We start from the raw sequence: 13221 nt of genomic DNA on the forward strand, positions 1-13221 counted from the left end.
TTAGCAGGATGAGGGCGTCCAGGGAACCCCGCTCCTGGCTTTTCTGGCCGGCACAGCTCACAGGCACGTCTCAGAAACCCACAGGAAACCTCCTCCCAGAGCCTGCGGCTGCAAGAAAGCAGAGGGAGGAAGAGGAGGTGGCGGAGAGAAGAGCTTCATTTAATGCCCCGAACAAACCCCTGTCTGTGAAGCAGGGTACACAGTGGTGTGCTCACAGAACAGGAGACAAACGCCGTCTTCAGAGGCTGGAACTCCGCAAACTGGCTCAGCGGGCTGAGGAGGCCGGTGCCTGTCAGCGCTCCCTGACTCCATGTCCCCTGCCAGGGCCACCCAGGGCCCACGTGGCGAGGTTTCTGCTGGGCTGGGAGGCATGCAGGCCCATGGGGAAGGCCGAGCTCGGCTCCTCTTCCCGTCCTCCTTCCCCTTCTGCCCTTCTCCCAGCCAGGTGCTAAGCACGGGGACCCACATCCCCAAGCCCCTACTAAGTGCCTTATGACCCTTATTCCATCAAACTCTCACAACAACCCTCAGGGGCAGCGTCTGTCTTTTTTCTAGAGCTTCCATAATAAATGACCACAAACGGTGTGAAGGGTCCTTCACGCAATCACACCTACAAAGACCTGTTTTCCAAATAGGCTCACCGCCATAGGTACCCTGGCTAGGGCTTGGGCATGTTGGGATTTTGCCATGATTTGGCCCCTTCCCAGTACGTATTCCTAGTCTCCCAGGTTATAAAGAGGGGACCGTGGCAGAGCAAGGGTGCAAACCTATCTCTGTTGGACACCACGGTCCACGTGTGTCCCTCTGTCCAGCCGCCTTCTTCTCTGTGACCTCAGGAGGTCCTGCGCTTCCACATCCTGGTCTGTCCCTGGGGGCGATAAAAACGTGATAACGACGATAGAGATAAAGGCTGTCACTCAGGAAGTTTGTGCTCTGGCCAGGCCCTCGGCTAAGCTCCTTATTGGTACAAACCCAACCGTAGAATGTAGGTACTCATTATGAACTGCATCTCACACATGAGGAAGCTCAGTTTTCTAGAGATGACGTGACTGGACCAAGGCCACACAGCCAGCAGCCAGCATGTCACAGGGCAGGACCAGCACCCCGACCCACCCAGTGCCAAAGCCTGTGTCCTTAGCCATCCATCGGAGCTGCCTCGTGAAGACGCCGCTTCCCTGCCCCCCAGAGGCTTCAAGGAGACTGTGTCCATGGCCCTCATGGTGGCCCCCTGGTGCCACTGAGGGGCTCTCCTCACTTCTGGTGGCAGAAGTGTGACTCACTCCCAGGGGAGCCTAAGCAAGACCTGGGCGGATGTGACTTTGGCCCACTTGGTGTAACCAGCTAGGCAGGGCCATCACTTACATCTAGCCCAGCTGCCCCCACATGCCCCAGCTCCCCACACACCTCGGTCCAGGGTCTGATGGAACTATTTCAAGTCAGGCGGCTGGGCCCTGGTCTTCAGGGCCCCTTGCCAGCATTGTGGCTGTGCCCGGGCGCAGGTGGCCAGTCTCACCGCCCTCTCTGCTCTGTCTCCTGCCCGGCCCAGGCATTGTGCGTGCCTCCAGTGTCTTCCCCATCCTCAGCACCATCCTGCTCCTGCTCGGCGGGCTCTGCATCGGCGCCGGGAGGTTCTACAGCCGCAAGAACAACATCGTCCTCAGTGCTGGCATCCTGTTCGTGGCTGCAGGTGAGCCGGGCACTCTGGTCCCCACTGCAGAGCACACCCGGAGGAGGGGGAGCGGCAGGTGGCAGACCATACAGTCACTGTGTGTAATTTACCTCAAAAGTCCATGTGTGTGGGGGCTGGGGCGGGGTGTGGGGAGCAAACGGGTACAGGGTCTCCTTTTGGGGTGACAAAATGTTCTGGAAGTAGATAGAGGTGGTAGTTGCACACATTGTGAATGTCCTAACTGCCACTGAATTGTGTACTTTAAAGGGCTAGTTTTATGTTATGTGAATTTAACCTCCATAAAAAATGTTAAGTCCAGGTGTGCAAATGCCACAAAGGGGCAGTACTTATTGCCTCACAAGCCCATAACAGGGGTGCCTGGAGAAGCTGGGGGGTCAGGGAGGTGACCAGGCGGACTCACAGACACCACGACCTGAAGGAGTCGGCCAGGTGAAGACAGGGTGAGGGGGCGCAGGGCTGGCCAGCGCAGAAGGAGCAAAGAAGCCCAGTACGCCTGGGCAGGGTGAGCGAGGGGCTCGAGATAATGAGAATTCCTGACTGCCCGACTCTCCGGCTAAGAGACGACAGCCGCCCCACTGTGGCCCAGTGACAACCCAGAACCACGGAGACAGGGACACACCCCCGCCAAGGCTTCTCGGAGCCTCCGTAGAGACAGTCCTCTGCCCAGCCTGTCCCCACTCTGCTCCAGGTGGTACCGGGTACCAATAATGAGCATTCCAGCAACAGTGGTGGCCATGCCTCCTTTGCTGCGGGCAGGGAGGGGACTCAAGAGGTGCCCAGCCCATGTAGGTGCCATCGGTCATCCTCCCCCACAGCTCGTCTTCTCCTCAGCGTTTCTCTTGGAGAGGAAAGGCAGCTTCCATTCACATGATGGAACTAAGGGCTGAGGCGAGTGAGGGACCTCCTGCCAGGCCGGGGAAGCAGGGCCGCGGGTGTAAGTTCTGTGCGCGCTCTTCTACACCATTCAGCTGTGCTTCCTTCCAGGGCAGTAAACACGTGTGTGGGATGTGTGTGTGTATCTAAGGGGACGGGGGGATGTATGTGTCAGGAGCATGGTGAGTGTGTGTGTATTGTGGTGTGTGTGTGTGTACTGTGGAGTGTGTGTGTGTGTGAACTGTGGGGGGGGGTGTGAACTGTAGGGTGTGTGTGTGTACTGTGGTGTGTGTGTGTGTGTGTGAACTGTGTGTGTGTGTGTGTGTGTGTGAAAGGTGGGGTGTGTGTGTGAACTGTGGGGTGTGTGTGTATGTGTGTGAACTGTGGGGGTGTGTGAACTGTGTGTGTGTGTGAACTGTGGGGTGTGTGTGTGAACTGTGGGGGGTGTGTGTGAACTGTGGGGAGTGTCTGTGTGTGTGAACTGTAGGGTGTGTGTGTGTGTACTGTGGTGTGTGTGTGTGTGTGTGTGAGTGTGTATGTGTGTGAACTGTGGGGGTGTGTGAACTGTGTGTGTGTGCGTGTGTGAAATGTGGGGTGTGTGTGTGTGTGTGTGTGTGAACTGTTGGGAGGGGTGTGTGTACTGTGGTGTGTGTGTGTGAACTGGGGGGGTGAACTGTGGTGTGTGTGTGTGTGTGTGTGTGTGTGTGTGTGTGTGTGTGTGTTGGGAGGGAGAGCCTGTATTTAGGGTCCAAGCCTACAGCTGGTTTGCTCAGGGCAGGGTCTCTGGTCCTCTAGCAGGAAACAGTCTAACCATCCACCCTGGGATCGGGCAGTAGGGAAATGGACAGAGCGCATGGCAGTGCTCTCTCCACCTACGTTCACGAGGCCATCAGGGGGCAAATTGTTCCAGCCCTCCTTGTATGAATGCCATGACTCCCCGACTCCTCATCCCGCCTCATCCTGGAACTATCCCTCCCTCACTCACCCTCTGCCCACCGCCAGCCTCTGAGAAGGAAGGAGGGGACCCGCGAGAGGCTGGCTATGAGCACATTATAGGAAAGACAGTAGCAGCGGCCACTCTCCGGAGGGGAGCTGGGAGCGAAGAGCCCTTGCTTTATTGTTTATCTCCTCTGAACGTGTACTTCACTACCCATTCAAAATGAGTTACTTAAAAGACACGCTAGCAGCCAGAATAAAGCTGGTGGCCACTCCCATCAAAGCAGGGAGTGGCCACCAGCCCCTCTTCCGCCCACCTGTCCCCTGCCCTCTGTGGGTCTAACCTCTGCCTCTCCCCTCCGGCCCCCTCTCCTCTTCCCTTTCAGGCCTCAGTAACATCATAGGCATCATCGTCTACATTTCCAGCAACACGGGCGACCCGAGCGACAAGCGTGACGAAGACAAAAAGAACCACTACAACTACGGCTGGTCTTTTTACTTTGGAGCCCTGTCATTCATTGTGGCCGAGACCGTGGGCGTCCTGGCGGTGAACATTTACATCGAGAAAAACAAAGAGTTGAGATTTAAGACCAAACGGGAGTTCCTTAAGGCTCCCTCCTCGTCCCCCTACGCCAGGATGCCTAGCTACAGGTACCGGCGACGGCGCTCCCGGTCCAGCTCCAGGTCCACGGAGGCCTCGCCCTCCAGGGACACGTCTCCCGTGGGCCTGAAGATCGCTGGGGCCATCCCCATGGGCGAGCTGTCCATGTACACGCTGTCCCGGGAGCCGCTCAAGGTGACCACGGCGGCCAGCTACAGCCCGGGCCAGGAGGCCGGCTTCCTGCAGGTGCACGATTTCTTCCAGCAGGACCTGAAGGAGGGCCTGCACGTGAGCATGCTGAACCGGCGGACCACCCCCGTGTGAGCGCCCCTGCCTGGCACCAGCCTCTCCCCAGAATGGCTGCTTGGATCCCACGTGAGGGCACTGAACCCTTAAGATGGACCCGCCGTGGACTAAAGCCAAACCCAACCCCCCTGGTCTCCAGATGCGTGGCGGGCTGGCGTGGAGCAAAGCTCCAGGACACTGGAATCCGAAGCGAGAGGCTGACTTTACCCCCCAAAGAGGGTGTGTGGACGGATGCCCTGGGTTCCGGAGTGCTGTCCTGAGACTGCCCGGCCTTCGCCCACCTGAGAAAACACAATCGAGCCATTCTCTCCTCTTGGAAACAAATATTTCCGTAAGAACTTGCTTTCGGGGCCTTCCCTCCCCGCCTGGGCGCTGGGCCACGGGGAGGCCACCGGCCAGGCATACGGGGGCCTAGGACACTGGTCAGCTGCTTGTTAACCTGAGGTTCCTGGGCCTGGGAGCCGGAAATGTGGAAGCCGAAGCTTGCCCCTTCCTTCCCTCCATCCGTCCGTCTGTCTGTCTGTCTGTCTCTCTGGCAGCGGCCTGTTGCTGACATGGCTGCGATCCCGAGGAGAAAGACCTGCGGCCCATGGTGCTTTGGCCTCTGTGCTGTCCTGGGGCCAGCGCCCCTCGACCGGAGGAGACCGAGGCTGTAGGGGAGGAAGCCCACAGAGGGAGCCTTCGCTGGCCTGGCGTGAGCTAAAGGCCGGAGTCTGTGGCTGGCTTTCCTATCTGCTTCTGGAAGTTTCTGCCTCACACAGAAAGGGCAGAACACACTGACTGTGCTTGAGAGGCTGGAAGGTCCCGGGGTGACAGGGGTCACCGGTGGCCCCGTGACTCCTGCTGGGTCCTCCTGGGGAGAGGACAGGTGGGCCTGCCACACACGCCGATTCGGCATCAGCATCCCAAACTGCTGGGCGAGAGGGGGAGACAGAGGGTGAGCAGGGACCAGAACCTCAGAAAACACACATCCATTTCCGAGGTGGTTATTAATCGCGATTTATTGCAAATAGTCGCCAGGAGGGCAAGTTCCATTCACTTCCTCATCCTGCAAAGCAGCAGGATGCCCTCCACAACTCCCGTTCTTGTAACTTATTCTGCCGCGCCCCCCACCCCGCCCCCTCCAAGGGCTCAGCGAGGAAGAGGATGGGGGGCCAGGCCTCGGCTTTCTTCCTCCTCACCAGAGGGGCGGCTCTGCGCTCCGGCACTGAGGAGGTGGGTTCCCTGGGTGACGTTTTTCCACCCCTGCCCCCCCAAGCCAGCAGAGGCATGGAAGCATGTCGGGTTCAGGAGAAACACGTTGTGGAACACAGAGCTTACCCCCTTTTATATAAAAAAAAAAAAAAAAAGTCCTTTCTTACTTTTTGAGACTTGGGAAGCCGGCCTGGAGCAGTCAGCTGGGATCCCCGAAGCCGCTGGACTTGGAAGTGACAAGTAAATTCTTACCTCAGGCCCCTGCTCACAGACCCCCTGGGTGGACTTGGCCCCTAGGAGTTCAGATCCGGGTCAAGGTCACTGCCATCCACCCTTGCTCCCGAGAGGACTTCTCCACATGTCCCGCCTCCCACCTCCATGTACGGCACTGCGTGCTGGAGCTGAGGCTCAGAACCCTCCCTCCCTCCTGCTGACCTTGGCTCTGTGAGGTTTGTCCAGCACGTGCCGCAGTGAATGCTGGGGTGTCAGGGCGTGCGGCCGCCCCTGCCAAGGGCTGACCCCAGTTGTCCTGCCTCACCCCTGCCACCCTCACCCCTCCACACCATGACACTATCTTTCCAGGCTGGAAGGAAGGAGTGAAACCTGGGGACCCATCACCCAGCAAGGCCCCAAGATTCCAAAGCCAGGCAGCCTTGCTGTTCCTTCCACAAAAGTCCCCACCCGCCCTGCTCCCCCGCAAGTCTGTCCTTTCATGGAGAAAGCTGTGTTCCAACGAATCCTACCTCTTGCCCAGTCCCAGGCAGAGCACGCACAGCCCACTCTAGGGACCGAGAAAGCGTAGAGAGAAGCCACCAAGCGCAGGGAGCAGAAGAGCCTCAGACCCTGGTCTCCATAGCCTTTCTCCACACACCCTGCCCCAGGCCCCGGGAGGGACCCCCAGCTCTGGTTCCCGTCCTCCTCACAGCCTCTTATCTGGGGATGCCCGGGGAGGGGGGGCGGATGGAGCTGGACCCCTGCCCCTGTCATTCTGAGACCTTGTGCTCCACCAACCCCTGTGTGTTTCGCCAGTTAAGCACCTGTGAATCCTGTACCTACTACTGGTTTGGGGTTGTTAGTTCGGTCTTGTTTTTTTAATTAAATAAAATGATTTTTAAAATGTTCTCTTCCTGATGTGGGGGGAGAGGTAGAGCACCCCTCAAGCCTGTGGACACTTAGAGCCAAGAGTGTCCCTGAGTCAGGGATGCTGTGGACCCCCAAAAGAGGGGGGGTTCAGCACGGGTCAAGGCCAGTTTCTCTGGCTTTCATCCGGTCGCTGACCACCTCCCAGCACCAGCGGCTGGTTTCCGACCTCTGGGAGGGGCCGTGGAGGGGCCTTTTCAGAGCAGGGCCGGAGATGGGCATCTGGGCAGCTGAGCAAGCCAGGCCTCAACCTGCAGGTGAGGTCGCAGGGAGAGCCACAGCTCAGAGGCCGTACGCTGCTCAGTGGGGTTCCTCAGTCCACCAACCAGCCTCCTTTCCTGTCCAAGTTCCGAACTGGCTACGAAGTAGAAGAGCCTGAATTCCAGACGGAGCTTTAGTCCTGAGACAGCTGGATGGGAGAATGTGGCCCCAGCCAGAGGCCAGAGGGGACAGAGCCACCCGATCCTAGGCCACTAGGAGGAGGGAGGGAGAGGGGGTGATGTGGGCATACTGCGCAGGTCCCGTGGGACAGGGTGTCACCCACCAGGTTCAGCCCAGCAGATGGCCACTGGCTGGACATCACCCCCACGCTCTTGGAGGCATGAGGAGGATAAGCAGTGTGCCCTAGTTCTACCCAAGCTGCAGCCCAGGGGACTGTCCCATCCAATCACAGGCTCTATCTCCGGGGATGATGACCTTGAGTTTTCCTGAGAGCCATCCTGGATCTGAGAGGCCCCAAACTCGAGTGTCACGAACTCCTTCCAACCCTCGTCCCAGCAAAGAAGGCTGAGGGCCCAGTGTCCCGTGTTCCCATTCTTGTGCTGCAAGAACCACTCCCACTTGTCCAAACTTTCAGCCCTGGCTTTTTTTTTTCTTTTTAATCTTCACCCAAGGAGTGAGGATATTTTTTCCATTGATTTTTAGAGTGAGTGGAAGGGAGGGGAGAGGAGAGAGAGAACATCGATGTGACAGAGACACATCAATTGGTTGCCTCCCACGTGTGCCCCAAAGGGGGGATGAGGGGGGAGGGAGGAGGCAGAGTTCGGACCTGCAACCCAGGTACGTGCCCTTGACCGGAAATCGAACCCGAGACCTTCTGGTGTGCAGGCCGATGCTCTAACCACTAAGCCATGCCAGCCAGGGCCAGCCCTGGCTTTTTAACCCTCTTACTGGTGTCCCAAATGTGCTGAGCCACCAGGTCTCAGGGCCAGAGCAGCTTAGGCCCCCACCCCACCAACTGACCCCCTGCCAAGCTCTGAGCTGATGGCTTCACCAGCCTGGATCCAGCGCCACCCAGCGTTGGCACCATGTGCCTGAACTTCTGTGCCTCCTGTTTATTCTTAGCCTGGAAGAAACTGGCTTGGCACACGCGTTGCAGCCCTCCTGGTGGCCTCCCGTGGCAGTGTGCAGGTCGTGTCCTGGTGTGGCCTCCGGTATCGGGCTCATGGGGTCACATGTTTCATTCATCTGAAAACTCTGCCTCCATAATTTGCAGAGTTAGATCCACAGAACTGACACAGAAGTGGATGTTCTGGTTCCCCAACCAAAACTCCACTCAGAGCCTCCCTCCAGCCCAGCAGCCCCATTCTGCCCTTCACTTACACTGAGTGGCCAGATTATTATGATCTCTGAATGCATAATAATCTAGCCACTATATATCTATATCTATATCTATATCTATATCTATATCTATATCTATATCTATATCTATATCTATAGATATAGATATATAGATATAGATATTAGAGGCTCGGTGCATGAATTCGTGCATGGGTGGGGTCCGGCCAGCCTGGCAGGAGGAGGGGACATGGGCGGTTGGCTGGCCTGCTTGCTGATCGAACTCATGGTTGAAGGGACAATTGGCATATTAGCCTTTTATTATATAGGATATACACTGAGTGGCCAGATTATTATGCATTCAGAGATCATAATAATCTGGCCACTCAGTGTATATTATTTAGAATAGGCTAGCGATATAACCAACAACTCCCAAACGAGGAATGGCTTAATACAATAGAAATCTATTTCCCACTCATCAAGTTCAATCAACTGGGCAGGTGAGGGTGCTCTGCTCCACACAGTCATTCAGAGATTCAGGGACCCACTCTCTGGAAGCTCTGCCGTCTTCATCATGGGTTTCTAACATTGCCCCCGGCATTGACACCCAGCAGGCAGATGGAGAAGAGAGAGGGCAGTTGTTCTTGTGAGTAGAGAGTCTTGTGGGAGGTTTAAATGGACCAGGAAGTTATGACTCTCTCCCCTGCCCATATGCCATTGGCCAGAACTCAATATCACAGTCCCATCTAAGAGCCAGGGAAGATAGGAAATGTAGTTTAGCCCAGGAGGAAAGGAAAACAGTTTGGGGAACAGCAATCTGGGCTCCCTGGTCTATGTCTTTCTGTATCTCCTTCTTGCCGCCCTGCCCCCAAATCGTTCTGGGAGTGCCTCCTTGAAACTGATGCCTTTGTCTGGGATTGGTCCACCTCTGTGGCCTCAGCCCCTCCTTCAGCTCCAATGGGAGGTCTGACCTTTTCTCAGCTCCAGATACCCCGTCTGTAAAATGGGTCTGTGCTACCCTCTTCCTAGGTTGGAGGAGCAGGCTTGAGCTTCTGCCTTGACTCAAACAAGAACCACAAAATCACAGGACACCGTGACCCAAGCAGCAGTGGCAGGAACCTTAGGAATCATCTCATTCAACATTCTCATTATAGAAGAAGAATCAGCCCCAAAAGGAAATGGCCAGGGGCGGGGTGGTGTGTGTGTGTGGGGGGTGGGGGGGGAGGAAGGATTGGGAGGATGAATAAAAGGAAGGAAGAAAATCTATAACAACCATGGAAAAGAGATGCCACTAGCCCAGTGGTTCTCAAGCGGGGGCAGTTTTGCTCTCCAGGGGATATTCATCAATGTCTGGAGACATTTTTGATTGTCACAGCCTGGAAGGCGGGTGCTATTGGCATCTACTGAGTGGAGGACAAGTGTGCTGCAAACGCACAGGACAGCCCTCACCCCCGCCCCCCAAGAATGATCTGGTCCAAAAGGTCAGGCTGAGAAACCGTGAACACGTCTGATTTTACAGTGAGGGAAACTGAGGCACGGAAGGGTGAGGTCACCTGTGCACGACCACACAGTGGCTTCTTGGTCCTTGCACCCAGGCTGTGGACATATTAGGAAATCTCATTTACTTATTCCCAGGATTTCCTTTCCCTGTCACACATTCCAGTTTCTGCCTCTTTTGAGCCAACAGTTTTGGAAACAGAAGTTGTGGGTTGAAGAAGGAAATGGGAAAACAGCCACCTGTCCTGGGTTGGGGTTTGGGGGTGCCTTTGCCCCTGGGTTTGGGAACAAAATACAGATGGAATTGAAGCAGGCAGCAGGAGAAACCTGGCCCAGCCTGACACCGGACTCACGGCTCGGTGGCCTCCTGCCCCGCTCACCCACCCCCTCCTCCCCCGAGGCTGCAATGAGTGGACAGTGAGGTGGCCAAGAGCCAGAAAGACAGGGATCAAATCCTCCAGTCACCCGCGGGCAGCCCTGGGCAAGTCGCCCGGCCTCTCTCAGAGCCTGTGGTCAAATGAGGAAGGTTACAATTCGTTCAGCTTCAGCGTAAACAAGGAAACAGGAGCCTGGCGTTAGAGTGAGCTCCCAGAGGTGTTTGTTGACTAACAACACTCAAGAAGTTTGTCAACATTGATTGTTCTAGAGGAGTGCTCTGAGAGCCAGGCCCCAGCTGACCAGGTATGGTGCGGTGCTCCCCACTTCCCTGGAGAGGGGTCCTCCCCCAGCGGCTTCCCTGGCTGATGCCCATTCATTTCTGCCCTCAGTGGCCCCCAGCTGTGGATTGGTGGTCAGCGCAGCCACACGGCTGCAGCTGTCTTTGCAGGCCCTGCAACCCCCAAACCCCACTGGGGCGTTCCCGGTTCCACACAGGTGATACAGGCTGCAGAAGCTAAGTCCTGAACGCTCTTAGATGTCCTGGGAGCAGGACTGCCTAGGGAGGTTGTCCCGTTCTGGGTCCCTAGTGTGGAGCTCGCAGAGAGGAGAGACCTGGGGGAGGGGAATAATATGTGAGGGGAGGGGGGCCTCCCTGCACTGGTTCCTGACATAGCACCCCTGGCTGCCCAGCTCTAGAGATGAGGGGCAGGGGAGGGACAGAGGGGAGGAAGAGTCGCTCAGGGACCCTGGAATCCAGAGGAGCAGATGGGCAGATGCACTTGAAACAGGTATTTTTAAACCTGCAGCTTCCAGCAAAACTGCTGGTGCAACCTCAGAAACAGAAGTCTGTGTCAGAGGAGGTTACGAACTCATGTCCTTAGACATATTGCAAGAGCGGAGAATGATGGGGGCTGATACCTCCAAACCATTACTCCTCCACCCTCCTGGGGAAAAGCTTTCTCTAAGAGCCTAAACCTTTTTTCATCACTGTCATCTCCCCAACTCTTTCTTGGCCACTTCCTTCACCTTCATCAGAGACTTCACCTCTGGCTCAAAGCCTTTCTCTGTACCCCAAGTCCTGCCACCATCAAACTGAGCCACACCAACGTCAGTAGGGCCAGCCACTCCAATTCCCTGGCCTCATAGCTCTCCTGTCTTCTCAACCCCATTGGCCACCTCACCTTGCCTCCATTGACTATCTGAGCTCACCTCCTTTGGCCATATGGTCTTCTCATCTTCATTGACCTTCATCTCCAACCTGGATCTTGTCATCACCCCCCTGACTGTTCCCTCCTATAATCTTCAGAGACGTCATCCTCCTCTCAGACCAGAGCTTCCAATGTTCCCAATTCTTTCATTCCCTTACCATCACTACACCTGTTTTCCAACCTCATCAAGCCCTTCAGGGCTTTGACTTCCCCATTTTCTCCCAATATATTGACCCTTCCTAGTTGCAGGGCCATCCTAACCAGCCCAGACATGGCAAGTCATCATCTAAACCCACCCTTGCCGATGCCCTCCGTTCCCTCGGCCTTCTAGCTTTTTCCTCCTGGAAGAGCCCCAGCTGTCTTTCAATCTCACATTCCATCTTCTCCATCCCTGCACCTGAGCTACAGGAGACGCCAGAGGAGATCAAGCAAGTTGTAATCAACGCCTGTGGTAGGCAGAATAGTAGTTCCCAAAATGCCCAAGTTCTAATCCCTGGAACCTGTGACTATGTCACCTTACATGGCCAAAGGGACTTTGCAGATGTTATTAAGTTAAGGATGTTGAGATGGGGAGATTTTCCTGGGTTGTCAATAAAACCACAAGGATTCATATAACAGAAAGGGAGGCAGGAGAGTCAGAGATGAAGATGCGATGATGAAAGCAGAGGTCAGAGTGATATGACCACTGGCTTTGAGGATGGAAGTGTTCTGGGTCCCCTGGGCAGAGGCACAGGATGGAATTGGGGGCAGCAAGACTAATGCAACAGAGGACCCCGGGTGCACGGTGCAGGGAGGCAGATGAAGTGGCTTAAAGAGGTTGGGACCCATTGGCTGGCACCTCATTTTTCTACAGTACCTTAAGGTCACCCAGGGCCATTTCTTAGCCTCATTAAGCCTGAGCTCAAAATTAGATCAGCACATTGCCAAAGAGAGTTTATTTGGCCCCACCCAGGCCTGCCCTGGTCCCAGCTCTGAATGAGGCCCACCTGTGGGAGATGTTTTCCCTTAACCTAGTTATGTCTGATCCTTCTTGGGACAAATGAAAACTGGTTCATCTGGATGAGAAAAATACAGACATCGCCCAATCAGCTTAGTGTGGGACTCTACTTTGAAGACTGTAGCAATGTCCTATCTCAGGAGGCTGCTTCCTTTTGAACTTGATCACAGAGGTGACAACGGTGCCCTCCCGGGGTGTCCCTCAGTGCCTGGAGGCAAATTAGCCATTGGTCCAAGCTGTCCCAGGGCGTTGAGCCACAGAGAAATGTCCTTTGGATCATCTGGTGGAGTGAATTATTTGAGCTTCTGTCTCCTTCTTTCAGTCCATGTGTCCATCCTTCCATCCATCAGTCATTTAACAAACATTTATGAAGATCCCAAACTGGGCTCAGATGGGGTGTGTTCTCTGAGGGACCCAGAATGAGTACATAATGCAGTCTCGCCATCTGTACCCTCCAGAAGCTTATGGCCCATTAGAGAAAGCTGATCCATCTGCAGTTTATAAATAATAACAACAGCCATCTTGGATTGGATGCTGACTGTATTAGTCAGCTCAGGCTAAAGACCATACCCTGGATGACCTTCACAACCAAAATTTATCTTCTCACAGCTCTGGAGTCTGGAAGTCCTAGACCAGCATGGTTGGGTCCTGGGAAGTCTGCTTCCTGGCTTTCTCCTCCTCACATGGCAGAGAAAAAGAGACAGCAAGCTCTCTGGTGTTCCTTCTTAAGGGCACTAATCCCATCATGAGGGCCCCACCCTCATGGCCTCATCTAAACCTAATTACCCCTAAGAAGCCCCATCTCCAAATACCATTACACTGGGGTTTGGGCTTCAACATATGA

General features: G+C 55.4%; 1 protein-coding gene across 2 annotated transcripts in view; it reads left to right on the forward strand.

Annotated features, from left to right (window-relative positions):
• Positions 1 to 4560, forward strand: part of CACNG4 (calcium voltage-gated channel auxiliary subunit gamma 4) — a 50516-nt gene extending 45956 nt beyond the window's left edge. For both annotated transcript variants that reach the window (XM_080681338.1, XM_080681339.1), the window contains 2 exons: positions 1547 to 1687; positions 3886 to 4560. In XM_080681338.1, the coding sequence (XP_080537464.1) occupies positions 1547 to 1687; positions 3886 to 4424 (680 nt within the window). In that variant the 3' untranslated portion in view covers positions 4425 to 4560. The remainder of the gene's footprint in view (positions 1 to 1546; positions 1688 to 3885) is intronic.
• The last annotated feature ends 8661 nt before the right edge of the window (positions 4561 to 13221 follow it).

This window comes from Plecotus auritus (genome assembly GCF_963455305.1).
Source record: "Plecotus auritus genome assembly, chromosome: 7".
Taxonomy (NCBI): domain Eukaryota; kingdom Metazoa; phylum Chordata; class Mammalia; order Chiroptera; family Vespertilionidae; genus Plecotus; species Plecotus auritus.